This window comes from Anopheles maculipalpis, chromosome 3RL, assembly GCF_943734695.1.
Source record: "Anopheles maculipalpis chromosome 3RL, idAnoMacuDA_375_x, whole genome shotgun sequence".
Classification (NCBI taxonomy): domain Eukaryota; kingdom Metazoa; phylum Arthropoda; class Insecta; order Diptera; family Culicidae; genus Anopheles; species Anopheles maculipalpis.
In genome coordinates this window covers 82,334,446-82,352,591 of record NC_064872.1, presented here as the reverse complement: position 1 = coordinate 82,352,591, position 18,146 = coordinate 82,334,446, and the positions used below count along the sequence as shown (strand labels likewise).

The 18,146-nt window shown below is 43.6% G+C and overlaps 3 protein-coding genes across 3 annotated transcripts in view; 2 read left to right on the top strand and 1 right to left on the bottom strand.

Annotated features, from left to right (window-relative positions):
* Positions 1–18,146, top strand: part of LOC126562334 (serine protease inhibitor 2-like) — a 388,794-nt gene that overhangs the window by 265,570 nt on the left and 105,078 nt on the right. The window lies entirely within an intron of this gene.
* Positions 1–18,146, bottom strand: part of LOC126562624 (terpene synthase) — a 224,574-nt gene that overhangs the window by 188,881 nt on the left and 17,547 nt on the right. The gene's annotated exons all lie outside the window — the stretch shown is intronic.
* Positions 1–18,146, top strand: part of LOC126561937 (uncharacterized) — a 35,966-nt gene that overhangs the window by 5,729 nt on the left and 12,091 nt on the right. Inside the window, exon 2 of the mRNA XM_050218318.1 lies at positions 9,476–9,994. Within this exon, the coding sequence (XP_050074275.1) occupies positions 9,476–9,994 (519 nt within the window). The remainder of the gene's footprint in view (positions 1–9,475; positions 9,995–18,146) is intronic.

The following is an 18,146-nucleotide window of genomic DNA, read 5'->3' as shown; positions in this document are numbered from 1 at the left end:
TGTCTTAAATACTCCAATTACGCTACAACTCGGATCACAGACATCGTCGCAGATGATTAATAAAACCAGGTTTTAAAATTCCAAAAGCTCACAATCCTTAACCACTTCCGAGGTTTTCCCATGCAGAGAGATACCTTACGGACAGCGTCCTGTCACTGCAGAGAACCGATTACGAGCCAATGAGAATGCTTACGGTGGTACTACCACTCACGCACAAGAGTCCTGTTCAGGGGTTTTTGGTTCGTTTATGGACGTTAGTGGTCCTGCTTGGTGCCTGCGTGGAAACGACGAACCACTCGATGTTGACGTGAACCAACGTACCGACCTTTCGCTCTCGCACGGATGTTACGAAACCCATCGCTCAAGCTGTAGACAACGACCGGCAGCTAGGTGGCAACCGCGGATGGGGTACTATGCGTAGACAAGCAGCAGATCAGTTCGCCCACACTACTTTGTTCACTTCTTAGGGTACTCGAACGCACTTGGTCCGATGTTTACCGGGATCTAGATGTTTGCTAGACTTTTGTCTTTTACCTCTGGCTTCTTTGGCACCACTAGGAGGATCCTAGGGTGAGTTTGATCCGTAGCAAAGTATGAGAGAGAGAGAGAGAGAGAGAGAGAGAGAGAAAATGCTATAAACCTCGGACAAAAGTTGAACGGTGCGTACGGTCGCGTGCATCGGACAGCATCTCCTGGATATCGGGTGATTCTTCGACCTATCCCAGCCATTCTTTTACACGACCGAACCCAACGCCAACTCCTCGAACGTGTGTTACCTAACCAACTGGCAGAGATGGTCCCGTGCTTCATCCCTTTCCCCAGGATATGATTGTCCCTGTTTCTGACTTTTATTAATTGATTTCGATTCCATTTGAGACACGCGATGCGAGGACGCGTTTGGTGGTTGCCTGCCGTTTTCTGCTCATCCCTTTTTGTTGTTGTTGTTGTCCACACCGAACATTGCGGTGAGACTGCGGCGGAAGGATGGTAAATTCCGGATGTCTCTTAGCAGAAGCGCTACGCTTGTGATACTCTTCTGCCGGAGGGGAACCGGCGGAGTAAATGGAGTTTGCTATCCACCGAAATTCCGAGCTGTCTGTCCGCCTAGATTCGAACGTCCGTATGGTTGGAACCTTTTTTTTTTTTTGTTGCTGTTGTTGTTGCTATTTCGTGCCGTTGGGATTGGGGTGTCGTTTTCTTCGCAGCTGCCGCCGCTTTCCTATCATTCGCTCGTTAATGTAGCAACCTTTCAAAGCGATCCGATGATTGATTTTCGGCGTTCGTCCTGTCGATATTTCGATTCGTTCAATTTCCACCTCGCCTAATGTGCACCATTAGGTGATGGTGTGTTTTTTACTCTTATCTGTATTTCTGTCGTATTCTCGCTCACTCTTACCTTTTGTGTGCTTGGCTGTTGTTTTGCTAGCTTGTTTTTCATGTAGTCCTTTTTCCATTTCTTTATCACAAACGACTATTTTGGGTAGTTTTTTTTTTTTTGCACTTGTGTGATGTGAGGTTGCTTTTTCAAAGATTTTGACTTGCAGGACAAAATTATGCCCACAAACTATGTGTGTTCTAGTTTATGAGTTTCCATTCTTCTAATAGACCACACTTAGATCCGTTTCATTACGTCAAAAATCCCTCCGCACACCACAAAACCAGGCTGAATGCGTAAAAATGATGTCAAAACTGAAGACCGAAGAGATCCGGCAGGTTACCATTACGCGTGATCACGTTAGTCCCATGTTGGTGGACGGCATTAGGTTCACAGGCCATCCCCGATTGCTGGTAGATTAGGATCTTGTGCTAGCTTTTTGGCATCGGTCATTTCAATCCAAGCCCTCCCGCTGGGTTGAAACGTGCCAAAACGGTGGAACAAAAAAAAAAAAAAACTACACAAAAACTGTGCCACCACAAACTTGTCCCTGGACCGGTGCTCGTCTGGCCGGCGAAAAAAAAAACATGGAAATTTCACTCTCCGTCTGACAGCTAATTAGATGAATATCACTGTAAAGTGTATGTGTGCACGAACTTTGTACGCGTCTCGCTCTAGGTGTGAGTGTTTGTGAGTGCTACAAGTGTGTAGAATAATTTCGGTATAAATATCGACCGCGGTCTAAATTTAGACGCTCATTGATGGAACGGGCTGGCGCTTCCTGTACGATCCTGCCAGTGGGTTTAGTGACAGTCGGGTCGGTCCAGTTTCTGGTGGAAGGCTCCGTCACCGATGGGGGCACTTGGGTTGGTTCCATATTTTTTATTAAACATATTGTCACTTTTTTGCCGTGCCCGAGGGTGATCGCGTGGGCTAAATAATTCATATTTTAATCAGCGAGCTGTGTCGGTAGTTTAGGTGGGCAGCACGAGGATGAACTTCTCTCTATCTTTTTGCCTCATTTTGGACACCTCCACATTTTTAACAATGTCACCGTTTCTCGGAGTTATTTCGGTTGATAAAATATTTACCACACTAACCCGTGAAAAGTGTTTTCCTTATTGTATTTTTAGCTTAAAAATGACATCAAATATTAATTTGTATGGTTTGGATGTCATTTGAGTTTTTATTGGTCTAGGTTTTCTTAAAAAAACGTGCCCAATTTCATCTCCAAAATAATCGGATGAAAAAATAAAAAATCATTTTATAAAAATTATGAAAATCATTTTTTACTTCAGATAACTTTATTTGTTCCCGGTGGTGTAAGCGACACCAGCGCCGGTCTTTACACGGCAGAACCGCGATTCAGCGATCACCAATAAGAACGGTTGAATGTCTTTCGTCATTTTTCACAGCAAAAAGCGCTCGCCGTAAAAATAAATTGGCCAAAGGCAAAGTAAACATCTCAAACTAAATGAATGTTGCTTGAACCGCTATTTCTCAAGTATGGACAGTTAATTTTCCTTAACAATCCTGAAACTAAGTTTCGCAACAATAGAATCTGGTTATGTTGTAGTTTGGTTTCCCCATTACAAGTGTGGGAATTAGAAAACAGCGGTTCTAAGTGATCGTCGGGATATGACTTCAAGCAGAGGAATGCGCGAATAAATCTTTAGTTGTAATTCTTCAACTGTTTGGCCGTAGATACTTTACATGCCAAAGATGGTTGTGACACTAGTTTTCGCATGGCTGAACTATCTTCCCGTATGCAATGACTTTGCAGTTATAGGAAGGAAGTCAAGGAAGCCAGAAATTCCAAAAAAGAGTTCCAAATCAATTGATAACATTATCATATTTTGTCTGTACGTAAGAGAAACGATGCAAAGGACGATATATAGTAGGAAGAACCGAGAAATTAGCGACAGCCGAATAACTATTCCTCTATCCATAGCCTCTGTGTGTGAGCGAGATGTTGCGCAGACATTCCAGATGAAAGCATAAATGCTAGCTATAGATAGCCAGGCATGCAATAGATTCGTGTAAATAAAGATAAGAACTTCGTGATTTTAAATTATGGCTGATTTATTTTCTTATTTCTTAAAAACAATATTTGACCAAATGTTTTCGAAGAACCATAAATACACACAATTTGAATATGTTTCAAAGATTAATTAATACATTTTGTTTTTTATGAGCCTTCTAGAAGCAAAATTCATGCAATTAACCATTTGAAATAGTTGCCCTAATCGCATCCCAACCTCTTTATTTTTATGAACTTTCAAACATCCAAAAACTGCACACATTCCCTCCTTAAAACTAGCACAAAACACAATAAAAAACGACCACAACAGCCCTCCGGCAGTCGGTGCAAACTTATGAAAATAAACGGGATTGCTTTTGTCAATCATGCTGGTTAAGCTTGACATCGAGTGCCGGCGCGGAATGTGCGGCCGATCTTCGCACAACCCGCAACCCGGTTGATTGCAGGCGTATCAGATGTTTGCAATGTATGCCATTTCCGATGCTGGGAACGAAAAGCGGCCCTCTCGCTCGCTCGGTGGTTGGCAATGCAGGGCGCAAAAAATACATTCGGCATGAATATTTATAGTCCCTGGCCATCGCCGAACCGCACGCATGTTGTTGATAGTATCAAATTTCGAAAATAAACCTATATGTTGCCGCCAACCTTCTTTCTGTTTTCTTCTGTTGCTCTCGTTGCGCTGGTGGTGCTACTGTTTGTTACTTGCCAGCCCGTGGTGGATTCGCCATTCTGCCCAGGCTGCCGGGCAACCGTTCCGTGCTCATTGGAGCGGCACACACACATACACACACAGGAATGCGTACGTTCAAAATGGATATCCATACCGACTGCGGCTAATATCTTTGCTTTCCATAGAGATGTGGAGAACTTTTCTTTTCGGCTGTTCGGATTGTGAAAAGACAAGCAAGTATTACACCCACTGGTGACTTCTTGCGTGGACGAGTGTAGCGGTTGGTAGGCATGTTTGCTGGTGGTGTTCTCGCTGTTCCTACTGGAGTTAGTGTAACTATGCTCACATCCTTGCATGATGAAGGCACCACTGGATTATTCATATTTGCGCTGTGCTCGTTTGGAACGAAATAAAAAGCACAACAAATGTTGTGAAGAAGCAGCATATACGGTTATTGCGCACGACTGATTTTATGCTGGTTAAGTTCTAGAGATAGTTTGAAATTGCAGAATGTAGAAAAAAAAAATGTTAAAAATTCAAGTAAAAAATATATCATGGAGAAGGATGCAATCGAACATTTGCTATAAATTTGCTATAGAAAGCATAAAATGCGCTCTACGCACGAACTGAATGGAATGATTTAATTTGCTTTCTATTTATCCCGAAACGTCTTTCTTCTTTACGTTTTAAAAACGCTTGATAGATTGCATTTCCACGTTTTCTACACGTTGAATGCGTCCGTTCATTCTTTGTATGTGATGCTTTCTTTGTATTACATATATGTGTCCGCTATCGTTCGCTGACAGCTCGCAACACACATACTGCCGCGTACAGTGACACACAGCAGTGTCACACACTGTAATCTACCCCCGGAAGGTGTATCTGCGGGAGAAAACTAGGACACGCCACTCGTGCGGGACCCACGTTGTGTCCCTGGAAGCCGAACCGAGTGCCGCACACTGCAGTAATTGACCTTCGATTTTATTGTGCGAGTAAATTTATTGCGTTTTCGATGCTCGAGGCGGACGTCGGAAGACGTCGTTGAATCGATCGACGGGGCCTGTTTGTGCCTGTAGGTCGGTGTGTGCTGTGTGGCAAGCTGCCCTACGCCCGACATCGCCCATAACCTCACCGACCCACTTTTCGCCAGCGATAAGACAAAGCGCGAAGGATTACTGCTTTCCTCTCGGTGTAACACACATAGCGGCACAATATATTACTTTTTAATTGCATCGGTCAAGCGACGCCATCGCTCGGTGGAATTTCATTGACCGTTTGGTTGGGTAAGTTTTATAGTGGACTGGGACGGGTTGAAGTGTGATGCCTGCATCTGGTCCGTAAAGAAAAAATAACTCTTAGTGTGGAACGAATCGGGAAAATATCATCCGGTAGCAGAATTTCAAAAAAAAACATCGTCGAGCTTTGATTGTCAAATCACAGTTAATGTTAAAATGATTCTTCAAAATAAAAACATTATTAGACTCAATTTCGAACTCGAGGGAGTATTTTGAAGAAGAGAATCTTGAAGATGCTGAATACGGGCCAATATTTGAAGCTAGTAAATATTTTTTTATTTGGACGCGGACAATATTGGAAACATAATTGTGACATGATCCTCCCCTAAATGCATTTATGGAAATTCAAGAAGTCATTCTTGTAGTCATAAAATATATGACTTTTCAAACAAAAACATTCTAAGTTAATCATACGTTTCGCTTCAAATTTAAAGAAATGAAGAAACAACTTGCATCCTATCCTTATCGTTTTCTCAGTTATTATGGTAAATAAATTGGTTGATTGCAAGAATCGATAAATTTTGTTCGCAAAGATAACATTAACAGGTAATCATTTGGCTTTGAGCGAGATTATTTCCACGTTTAACTTCGTTTCTTTGTAACTGATGGTTGATTGCAGTAACAAATGAATAATCAAATCCGCAATGTCCTTTTGCTCCCCAATGCCAAAATTGTTCCTTTTTATATTAATTTTCCTACGACGAATGTTCCTACGAGTCGTGCCATTCTTGGTAATAATACTTAATATAAGAACAAAACCTTATCTACCTTGATATACTTCCTCTTTTTCATACTTTTATTGAAAGGCTTCTTAAATCCTAGTTGTTTTCTATCAACAGAGTTTTCTATTCGATTTTCCCTCGAACGGATTTTATTGTAACATTGCTGCCAAAGATAGCCAAAGAAACTATTTTAACCATATTTATAAGCTGGCAATCGTTGTAAACTTTCCCCAAATACATCCGAACTGTCCCTCCAAAAAACTAATAGTCCCCGTTTTAGGCAGTCCCATCCAGCAAACCTTTTTCCACCGGTTCCTCACTCTCAACTCATCTCACAAACTTCACCAAAACGACGCCTGTTAAAAGACGCCGGAACCTTACACGGGTGCAGTAATAAATTCGCGCACACGCGGTTGGGACAGAACGGAAAGGTAGGCAGTGCAGGGGAAAAAGGCCTTTCTTTAGTGGTGGGCTAAAAATAAGCGGATCGCAATCGCAAACTTCCCCCTACCCGACCAACCATGTATCCCAGGAGCTCGCCTGCCTGCAACACCGCTACAGGTCGGAATGGATGGAGAGAAAGAAATTCGGTTTCCGTTCGACTTTTTCAAGAATCAATTTCACCTTCCGTCGCAGGTCTAATGGATCTGCCAGCCGGGGAAGATTGCTGCCAGCCAGCCATGCCATGCCAGGGATTTCGGTTCCTTCCACCGTGCTTATGCAGGAGGCTGATTCGTTTTCGCTCTTCGGCAGCAAATGGTTCCTCCCCGGCCCGTCTTCCGACACTTTTCCTTCGGCTTTTTTTTTTTCATTGGTCTACATCCGCATAAATCCGGTTCCGTGATACACTCCAAACTCCGTTTGAAGAAAAAAAAAACTACAGAAGAGAGAGAGAGGAGGTGAACGAGCCGCATAGTAATAATCAAAATCTCGCTTAAAATTCTTTCCCTCTTATATATTTTTTTTGTGTTCGTTCTCGTTTTTTTTTATGCTGCCTTTTCGCTCTGCATGTCCACAAAACATAAGCCAGTGGCGATGAGTGATTTGGTGAGTACAAGAAAGGTGAAGGGGGGGGGGGGGGGGGAGAGGGTGGATGAGGTGAGAGTGGATGAAAGACGTTGCTCGATAATCTCTTACTATGGTTTGCCTATTCGCCTTTTGCATTGGTTTGACTCGGTTGGTCGATTCCGGCCCTGGCAGTTCGATCGCGATCGTGCCAGACACGATGAAATTATTTATTTGAATTATGTTTCGGAAAAGTGTCTAGGTCTTGGTGTGGAAAATCGATCGATGGAATGTGTGTGCGCTGGTGGTGATCATTGTTGGTTCGATCGTTCATGTGGCAGCAAACGAGCGTCACTATCGAGGTCACTTTTCCACGATTGTTTGAAAGGTTTTTTTCCATTTGAAGAAGGCCATTAACATTCTCATGCTGCTGAAGAAAGTAAAAGTTGTAACGAGCGAGCTTATATTATTCGCGCCCTGTGTAAGCAATCAAGACAATACAACAACTACAAAAACCTTTTTCGCCTTACAAGGCACACATACCCGGGATTGCGGGGAAAATCCATCGCCATTTTTGTGTTACAAAAATCGAAACAAATATCAAGAGAAGAAACTAAAGCTAAATGGAAACAAATCCTTCGCAGAAACGGCGCGTGGGACAGACGATGGACTGTGACCGATCGCATGCCGGCATGGAAGCGGTTTGAAGCGAATGAATGCAATGCCCTCAGCGGACAGTAGTCCGGATTCGGAACCTTCGGAGAAAAGGGAAACTCGACTCCCGGGGGCCACTAGGAAAACACGCGAATGGGCGAACCCTCTGTGCGTGTGTGCGTCTGTGTGTGCTGTTGTTTATTTATCCAAGCTTCTTCACCAGTCTCTGGCAGAGTTTATTGGTGTGGATGAAAAGGAAAACTGTTCTTGAAGTTCTTACCATACCAATGTATACCCGCGTGTACACCCTTCTCCACCAGCTTCTCCTCGTGCTGGGAGGTGGTGATTTTCCTTACTGCTACACCGAGAAGTTCGTCTTCGGAAGGGACGGAGTAGCGTACGGCTGTGCGATACGACCGTGTTTGATTGGAGCTGACTTTGGATGGTTTTTGTTTGTGTATGCTAATGTTTGTCCGTTCCATGTGTGCGTGCGAGAGAGGAAAGAAGTGGCGAGAATGATACCGAGGAGCTTGGCTAATGAAAACAGCGGCACCGAAAAACAACACCGATAGATGAATTATGGTTACGGAACTGCCACTGCCACTCAAACCCGCTGCCGAATATCGTTACAAGCAGCGCCGTAAGTGTTGCGCTAGCCGGGCTTCGATTTTCCATCGCTGGCGTTTCTTTCTTTGCCCCCTTACTTTACGATCGTGATCGATCAGGAAGTGTTCGTCTGTTTGCGTGCATTTGTGCGTGAGTGTGTGTGTATTAAAGCGAAATATAACGAGCGGCCGTGAAACATAAACGAACTGCCTACGGAATGGTTTTTGGAGGAAGATTTGCCGATAAGAGCAAATAAATTAAAACTCATTGAAGTTATTTCCGACGCAGCTCGTGTCCGGGTACGGGATGATGCGCGTCTGGACAACAAAGTAAATTTTAATGGACATTTCCTTTTGAGTCGGAACAAAAAAATCGTTTGTGTATCCTTTTTATCTGGTCCACGATTGTAGCAAACGAACTATAGTTGCTGGTCGTTTATTGTTTAACATTTGTTTGATGTGGTTATTTGTTGAAAATATTGTGTATCAATTAACTTCATGATGTGATTTTTTTTTGCACTCATACGAATTATTTCGACGAATCTGTTTTTATTGTTAGAAAGAGACAAATATTCCTCAAATGAATTTATTGTGGTTCATAAGTTTTACATATTTAACAGTCGCCTTGCGGTATTTGTCTCCAATTCATCTCATGAAAGGCCTACTACACGATCTAAAAGGGCTTTAAGGGCTAAGTTGTCCGGTGTCATTTTCAACGGTATCTATCTTAACAAGATCTACAAATTGAACTCTTGGAATTAACCATCTTCTGCTTCTGCATTGGTTCGTTCGATGTGCAATTTTTCTACTCAACTTACAAGGGCTCGGAGGACTGCAAAGTCTTGATGCAAATGTTTAGTTTATTCAGCTTGAATAATAGAAAAAATGTTCTATGGAACAGAGCGCCGCTGCTTCGAAGCAGTGTGTAGCAATTGTTTGAAAATCTCTCTTTAAGTCTACTAAATTCAGACTGTGTTAAAGCCTGTGTTTGTAACATATTTATTGAATTCTACTAAATGCTCATCGACGTTTTACTAATTATATTCTCGTTTTCATCACTTCTTCTTTTTCTCTCTCTCTCTCTTTTACTCTCCCTTCTCAACCACAGGGTCAATGTTCAGCCGGTACACTGCCTGTGGCCTGGATAGACGAAGGTCCTGGACCACCGCGGTGTCCACCGCCATGTGAAACATTTCGTACACATGCTACATATAATAATAATAATAAAAATAATAATAATAAAAATAGTAATATGCCATACAATATTGATAATACTAAATATAACATGGAGAACCGGTTAAATGATAAACAACAGTGCCTTGACTATTTGGGCGATAATGAAGAGTTAAGTCCAGCACAAATTTGTAAAAAATCGTCACAAAGTATTGAGACCAAGCTGAAAACATTACGTTTAAGACATTGTTGTGAACGTACCGTTGGCAGTGCTTTACACAACGCAGCCTACGTCGACGTGCTGCAGGGCGGTCCCGGGTGTACCGGGCGGCTGACCGAGCTGCTGGAAACGGACGCGCTGGCGGCACGGATCACATGCGAATTTACCGAGGTGCTGATACGGTACGACTGCGGACAGCCGTACTCTATCATCCATCACTGTGAGGATTGTAAGGTAAGTGTGCCAATGCTTTACGCCTAGCAATATAGATTCGTATCTTAGGGAAGGACTTCTAGACTCAAGTTATGGCAGCTGATCTCACTACCTTGATGTAAGAAAAGAGCATTCTAATCATGCACTTTCCACTAGCTGCGCTTCACGAAACAATGTATCTGCTCGAGGGTTGGCCACGGCTGTTATTTTTCCATCGTTCTTGACCATTTTCTCCTCATTCTTCATCAATTGTAGCGAAAACCATTGCTACCATCCTTTCCGTGTGCCAACAAATACAGCTGGCGTACATTCTGGGCGAATTAGACAAACTTTTGCTTCACTGCCAACCATAATCTTTATCGCTCTCATCATCAATCCGCCCTGATGTTACCATGGTTCATCCCGTGTGTGACGGCTGTCTGTATGAGTGTGTGTGAACCGTTTCCACATGAGAGCATCCTCGGTCGAAGAGCGATTGGCTTTTCCGTCCTGCTCAAAGACTCAACTTCTCGTCCCCGACGATGAAACGATGGCAAAGGATAATCGGTCCAGCAAACGCTACCCTACATTGTTGTCTTTCCTTCACCGACTCAACCTTTTCCTCCCACGTCCTTCACTTTCCTCGAAAATGCTTTCCGCTGTCGTGAGCACCATGGGTATGTTTGTATGTGGTAATGAGGACAGTTCGCTTTGAACACGTCGTAGTGTGCGTGAACGTGTGGTTGTGTGCGCGCGTATAGGATGCTCCACTGGTACAGCTCATCATCAGCATGATGATGATGATGGTGGAAAACGCACATTTTCCTGTACTCTTTTTACCGATTCTTTTCCTTCTTCTTCTGCTACTCTCTTCTACTGCCATTCGTATGAGACTTTTTTTTCTTAAACGAACTTTGGTTCACTTGTTTTAATTTTTTCATTTTATTCTTATTTTGGGGGTTTCCAACAAACTTTCCCCTCCACAGACAGCGTTACAACCACAGAAAATACTATCTCCAACGGAAATGAGAAAATCAGTACCAAGCACAACTCGACTGACCATCGAAACACAAACCGCTAACGCAGAACCAAACCTGGCAGCGTTTCGGTGGAATGCTTCGTATTTGGATCGGTGTTGGTTGGTTGATCTCAGGACTCCTTCGCTCAGCCGACCATCGTCGGAGTGCGGCCGCAAAACTAGGACAAACCGAACGTGTGCTAGCGGTCCTTAGGTCCCAATGGTACACAGCATTCCAAAATATTAGCGCAATGCAGATGAAATGAAAAATTATGCTTAATCGCAACCACCCGAATGTTGCAGCAGCATTATAACGAACGCTTTTGAGAACGGACGGCCCAGTATCTCTTGGGAAAATTATCATATCTTCGAGGGGCAGCTGTGCTGTGCCTTTATTCCCCATTAGGGAGGCCTTCTCGTAACGGCTTTTGCAACGAGCGAGCAGAAGTGTAATTACTGTTAAAGTTTCAACGGCATACCCAAGCCATCTACACTGCTCTGTTGTCGTTTTGCTTGGCTCGACCTCTTGCTTGTGAATGCATGCTCGTATTTACGTGTCTTATATGTATATAAGAGTGTGTGTGTGTGTGTGTGTGTGTGTGTGTGTGTGTGTGTGTGTGTGTGTGTGTGTGTGTGTGTGTGTGTGTGTTTAAGCTTGGCCCTTTTCTCCCGTATGCTCCCGTGGTGAAGCGTTTGGCGGAGTGTTTGAAGTAGAAACAATTAAAACTATTAGTCAAACCACGCCTCTGCCTAAACTGTCCTCAACGAACCAGTGTTGATATTTCTCATCGAACCAACTGGAATGATTACGCCACGACGAGAATGATGGTAATGATGATGATTGTGGTAGTGGTGGTGGTTACAATGAATGGCTTTAGTTGAACTGGAATCAACCGACAAATGGTTGCGTCATGCTTGCTTGCTTGCTGCTGATGCCATGCGAAATATTTTGAAGCATTTATTTGTTGTTTGAATCTTCAAAATGAGCAGGAAACTTTTGATTCTTATAAAAGCTACATTTTATTTGCTATATGGAGTATTTCTACTGCAATGATGGCGTTGTGTCAATCAGCACAGAAACCGAAACTCAAAAGTTACAACACCGACTCCAACAGCAAAGATAAGTGTTGGACCTCTTGGGAACACTGTTACATTGTTTCAATATTGTAACAGCACATCTCCACACCGGTTTGTCATCCCATGTCTCGAAAACGCAAAATAAGCTCCATTGCATATTCACCCCTTTCGCTCTTTGGTGAAACAGCGGGAAATTGATTTTAATAATAGATTTGACAATGATGCCACTTCGTCCGGGGAGCCCTTTTTTGGGACAGGGATGTGTGAATCCACTCATCCAAGTAGGAATGGCGCTGCCTTCCTACTAGTCGTTGTGTTTTCCGAAAATCTCATCCACAACCACGACAACACAACGAGGTCAGCTGATTCAATTAGCCCTTCACAACAAACAATTGCTCCGTCCCCGGTCTGTGGTGCAGTAGCTCGATGTGCGCCTTGACAACAGCAAAAAATTCGCCCAGAGTAACGCAGCGGTGGTTCGGTGTGGCAGCGATCGGTGAAGGCTTTCAATTAGCTTCCGATATATTAGCGAATCATACATTAATGCTTAATAAGACATTACATTAGGTTTGGTCGGTGTGTGGGCTCCGTGCCGCAAACGCCACTTAATGAATGCTGAGCCGATGAGAGTTTACCTAGTTTTACCGTATTTTTGTTATCCTGAACAAGAAATTTAGTTGTGTGTGTGAGGACGCAACGATACACGATGGTTGATTGGTTGTTTTCTGCAGAGCTTCACAGCTAATGGAGGCGCCTGGTGTTTTTTGGTACAATGGAGACGTCTGGTAGTTTTGAGCTAGTGGAGGCGCCTGGTCAATTTTACTTTAAGAAATAACCAGGTTGTTGTGATTGGAGGAGCACAAATAAGGATTGTTTTAATGCAAGAAATGATATTTTTATCTTTCATAGTAAAACAAAATTGTAACCTTCCTCACATTCGCATTAAGTTAGCCTATATGTGGGGTGCAATAACATGTTAATAATTAAAGTTCATGTTCGAAAAAACAATTTGAAATGAATTCAGTCTCTGCATATACTTAAAATCGGAGTGGATTGGAAATTAATTCTTCCTCATCAAACTGTTTAGCTTTTATGGAACAAACTATTTGTTCAAATTTATATGTGAATGATTGAAATCCAACAAGCTTTTGTAAAAAAAATCCTCTAAACCAATTCTAAACATACAAACGAAACAAAACTACAAAACAGTGAACAAAATACGATAACGTTGTGGGGTAGCTGAGGTTGTGGTACGAGAGAAACCGCGCCGTACGTTTTTAAGGCTGCACTTGAATGCCTAATAGAAAACGGCAAAAATAAAAGTTTCTATACGGTTGAAAAATCAATACCATCTGTGTGCTAAACGCATGCTTAACAGGATTTAGTGCGGTGCGTTTGCTGATAGCACCGTTGCAGCAAATTGGATCAATTGACAACGTGCAAAACAAATGACGATATCTTGTCACACTGCACTCACCATTTTCCGCCACTGTTTCGTGCATCTTCCCGTCTCTCTCGTTCTGATCCCGCGCTCTCTTTGTGTTCTCATTCTCCTGCAAACGTTTTGTCAAACGGAATAAGGAAGCTTTCAAATTGAAGCAAAAACATACCCGCCCACTTTAGAGGGCATTGATTTCACATAAATCTTGTTATGACCCCATAAAATCAACCGGCACCGATGACACCGGCAACCGGAACGGCGATACGCAGGCCTTCCCCTTCTACACCACCGCTCCCGTTCACCATAGAAACATTGCTTTAGGGAAGGTACAACCAAGCAGACTCATGCACAGCAGAAGAAAAAAAATCGATGGGGAAGGCTTCCTGGTATCAGTTTGGCCAGAAAACGTTCCCTGTACCGCTTGATCGGATTGCTCTGACCCACGCCTTTAGCGGCACCCACGTACGTTGGGTGAAAATCAATGAAAGATAGTACTGAAGGGGGCCGGATATGGAAAGCAATGAAATGAAAACGAACGAAGGCGGAAAAACGTGCACACACACACACTCACACACGCACACATTCATTTGATCGAAAGCACAACTTTGCCCCGGGTAAACCGTCGATAGTAAAAGAGCAAAATGTGTCATCGCGTCACGTCATATGTCACTAATTAAAGGCAAAGTGTTAACAATACCGTGGATCGATGTTTACAATCATCTTTACGACTGTTGGCCGGGGGTTGATTTTTGTTGTGCGAGATGATATTGAATGTTGTTTTTTTCTCGCCGGTTGTAAAATGGAGCAAGCAACCTTTAACGATTCGCACGGTCCGGTATGGCAAGGTGAACGATTATTCGCTACGGGTTTCAGTGTAGTTGCATATTTCTTAAATGAAGAACAGTTTTTGCCGACTATTTGCTTCAAGTACCCAAACTGCACAATGCAGAAAAGCTGCAGAAATTTGCGGAAATAGTGCAACCGAATCACATTGCATTGTTTCTTAAAAAAGCAGTGAAATATTGCAGCGCATGTGTTAATTGTAGAATAAAAAGAAGCTTGCCAGATCACAGTATCTGGCACAATCAGTATGCTACATACCTGTGATAACAGTTCTAGGACAAGTACGCAGCACCAATTAGCAAAACCGGTAATTTATTTAAAACTTGTCAATGAAACGAGGTTAAGATTTCCTCTCGCTTGTATCGACTGTACGGGAAAAAACAAACATCTACTACCTTCTCACCAGCTTCAACCACCACCGTCCGTGAACTGACCAAAGCGATGGAGAAGGAGGCAAAGCGTCAGCTCTTCAATCTGGTGCACGGGTCCGGTTGCCAGGTCTCGTTCGTACGATGCGGCTCGTTTCAGTTTAAGTAGCATTTTTTAAAACCACAAGCCTGCTCGTCCTGCTGCACTCCACTCATTAACCCACGCCCAACCCGTTGACCTTCGCTGTGCCAGAACGGCACAGGAACCACATCAATCAACATTGAAACATTCCGCACACTATGATGAATCATTCGGGAACGGCCGTGCGGCGAGTGGAGCGGACATGATGGGCAAGAATCGTCGCTTGACTCACACCCGGCTGCAATGATGATAAATGCTATTTTGGGTGCAAAATGCCACTGCTGGATGGATGCACATTGAAAAGTCGGGGAGGTGACAGATTCCGACCGAATCACGCATCTTCTTTGGCATCTACGGTGGAGATTTCCCTCGAAAGTGAGTGGAAGATGTGTTTTCGGGAAAATTATACCAACCGTTTCAATTGCATATTTTGAAGCAATGGTTCGGTTCATTTTAAAAATTTAATTGAGCAATTTATGAATCACTTGCTTTCAATCGTTATTTGGAAAATCTGTTCGTTAACGCAATACGTTAAGATGAAATAATAGCATGACTTTTTTTTCTATTATCTCTACATTATTATCTATGGATTTTTAACCATATTTACCTTGCTTACCTTATTTAGCAATTTATAGTTTATTGAAACTAAATATTCATTAAGCGAAATTGTCCGGAACTCAATTGTAAACAGTTAAATGTAGAATTGTGACAACGCATTCTCGAGATTTGGGACAACTTTCAACAAATTGTATCAAGAAATTGTACTATACATCAAAATCCAGAGGAAAAATGGCAAAGAACCAAAGGTCATCCAATTCGTCTAAAGAAAATATTACCTTATGCCCGTAGAGCTAAGAGATTTCACTAAAAATTATGTTAAAGTCAAGGTTAAGGTGACCTGATTCCACTTATCAGTGACAATATTTAGTGGACCTCAATCACACACCCATCCCTCAAATTGTCATTTACCAGAACATAGACATTTTACCTGTCGATCCATCGATCAAAATCCACGACAAACCGGTGCAACTTATCCGGTGCATCATGCATTTATCATCGCACAACTCGTGCGATGAAAACATGATTTTCACCCGACCCGACCTCGTAACGCCTCAAACGATCCAACGGTTCGATACTTCGGTGAGAAAATTGTACTGATTGACACATTTTGGGCATGTTTGGGAACAATACGAACCGCAAATCAGGTTTCAAAAAAGTCGTTGGAATGTGTCTTTTTTCCTGGGAAAGCCCGGTTCGTCGATCCATTTCGTGCGAGCTCCAATGTGCAGTGCAAGATGGCGTTAGAATTTTTTGCAGAATTTCAAAACAGAAATAAGGCATTAACAACAACGAACTCACTTTCCAAAGAGTTTTTCATTTCGCGTATTTTTGCAGCTTTATTTATTCCGAACACTTTTCGTACCCCTAAGCGCCCGTACAGTTTTCCTCGTCCACCGACCACAGATTGTTCGCGTGCATCGCCGTGATGCATTTTCTCGGTTGTCTGATGCTCGTTCTGCCACCATCGCGCTACTGCCCACCACGGCACGCTTCCCGCACACCGGGCACCGTGCGAACCGTGCGGATCGTCTCTTTTAAAGGCGTGCACGTTCGTTTGCTCCACCATGGGTTCCGGTGCATTGAATAAATATTTTCGATAATAATTTCTTCCACTCGAGCGAGCGCCAGCACTCGAGTGTCGGTGGCGGCCAAACGCGTGGGGGCTGGTGAAAAATCTCCGAATGTGCGCTTGTGCTTCGTTTCGAGTTCTGTCGTCCCAGTCTGCCTCTCTTTCCCTTTCAGTTCTCTCTCTCTCTCTTTCTCTCTGGACCTCATCATTTGTGGACTCCAGCGTCCTGGAGTCTTCTATCAGCGCCTGTACTGCCATCGGAAGAAAACACTTTCCTTGAAGGTTCAACGGGGAATGGGTGAACCTCGGACGCTGTGTGATGAGTTGTTCCGAAAATCTAGGTCACACCACTCAACCACTGCTGCTGTACTAGGAACGACTGACAGGGAAAAGGGGTGGATGGAGTGGAAAGGAAATGGGAACAGAATGAAGAATGAACACTCTGCGGTTTTTTCCTGTTGTATCCCCGACCCTATCCCCTCCCTTCGCTCCATCCTTATTTTCTTCACCCCCTTGTTTGGTACCATTGTTCAATGTTCGCCTGCCTGCCCGATTGCATTCTGTGCTGGTGGCCTTCTGGGTGCTAGTAGAGCATTCTAGCGATGAGCTTTGCATTCTTTCCTACTCAGACAACTTTGGCGGGATCGGAAAACTGCTTTCGTTTGTCCGTTGTTTGTATATCTTTTCGGTGGGAAGAATCCACCCGTCACTTTCCTGCATCCCAACGGAACATGGTCAAACTTTGTTGCACTTTGCCTGTTCGCCGCCTATCCGTTTTAGCAGAAAGCGTGACAACGAGTGATCACGTAAAGACCATACATTCGAGGCTTTTTGCGTCGGGAGGGTTTTTTTTTCGCGTTTGTTGGCGGTGTGGCTGATGATACCGAAAAGCGGCATGATGCAACGTGCCTTCCCAGCTCTCTATCTGGGTCAGAGCTGTGGGTAGTGCGAGCGCGAGCGAACGAAAGAGATGCAAAAGGGTGGCTCACAAAAAGGATCGCCCAAAAGTGAGAGCGAGAATGACAATGTGTGAGAGTGAGAGCCCAAACTAGGGCGCACATCTTGAACAGGATCTTTAGCACACCGGGGGAAAAAAAACCCCCGTTGGTGTGGGACAGGATTTTCCACCACGTCGAAGGCCACGACTTTCTCAGCGGTGGGAAATGAAGCAGGCACACGAAAACACCTCCCTCTTTGGGTGTCTTAAAAGACGGTAGCAAAAGATGTACCCCTGATGAACGGAGAAGCACAACCCAGCGTAGAATGGCGGGGAAGGAGCAGGGGTAAAAGGACACCAGAAGGATAGCTTCGGTTTCTTCTTCGTCTACTACTTGTTCCTCTTATTCCAAGGCGGCAAAATCGGGCATTGTTTGTGACATGTACATAAATCAAACCACTTCGCTCAAGAGCTGGGTCGGCTGTGGAGCGGTGAAATTGAATAAGATCGGGTGCAGCAGGCGACCACTTTTTCCTGGTCGAATGAGCGAACTGAAGAGGGCAGTGCGAAACTTACGTAAAAAAAAAATAAAACTACACTACGAAAAGAAACAAGTTTTGCAAGAAATATGACAAGACAGGCTCAAAACCCGTACCCGTAAACCGAAACGGAACTGTTGGGACGTTGATTGTATTGCTTTTAAATGGATTTCTTTATGGAAGTTTGTGCCTTTCATTT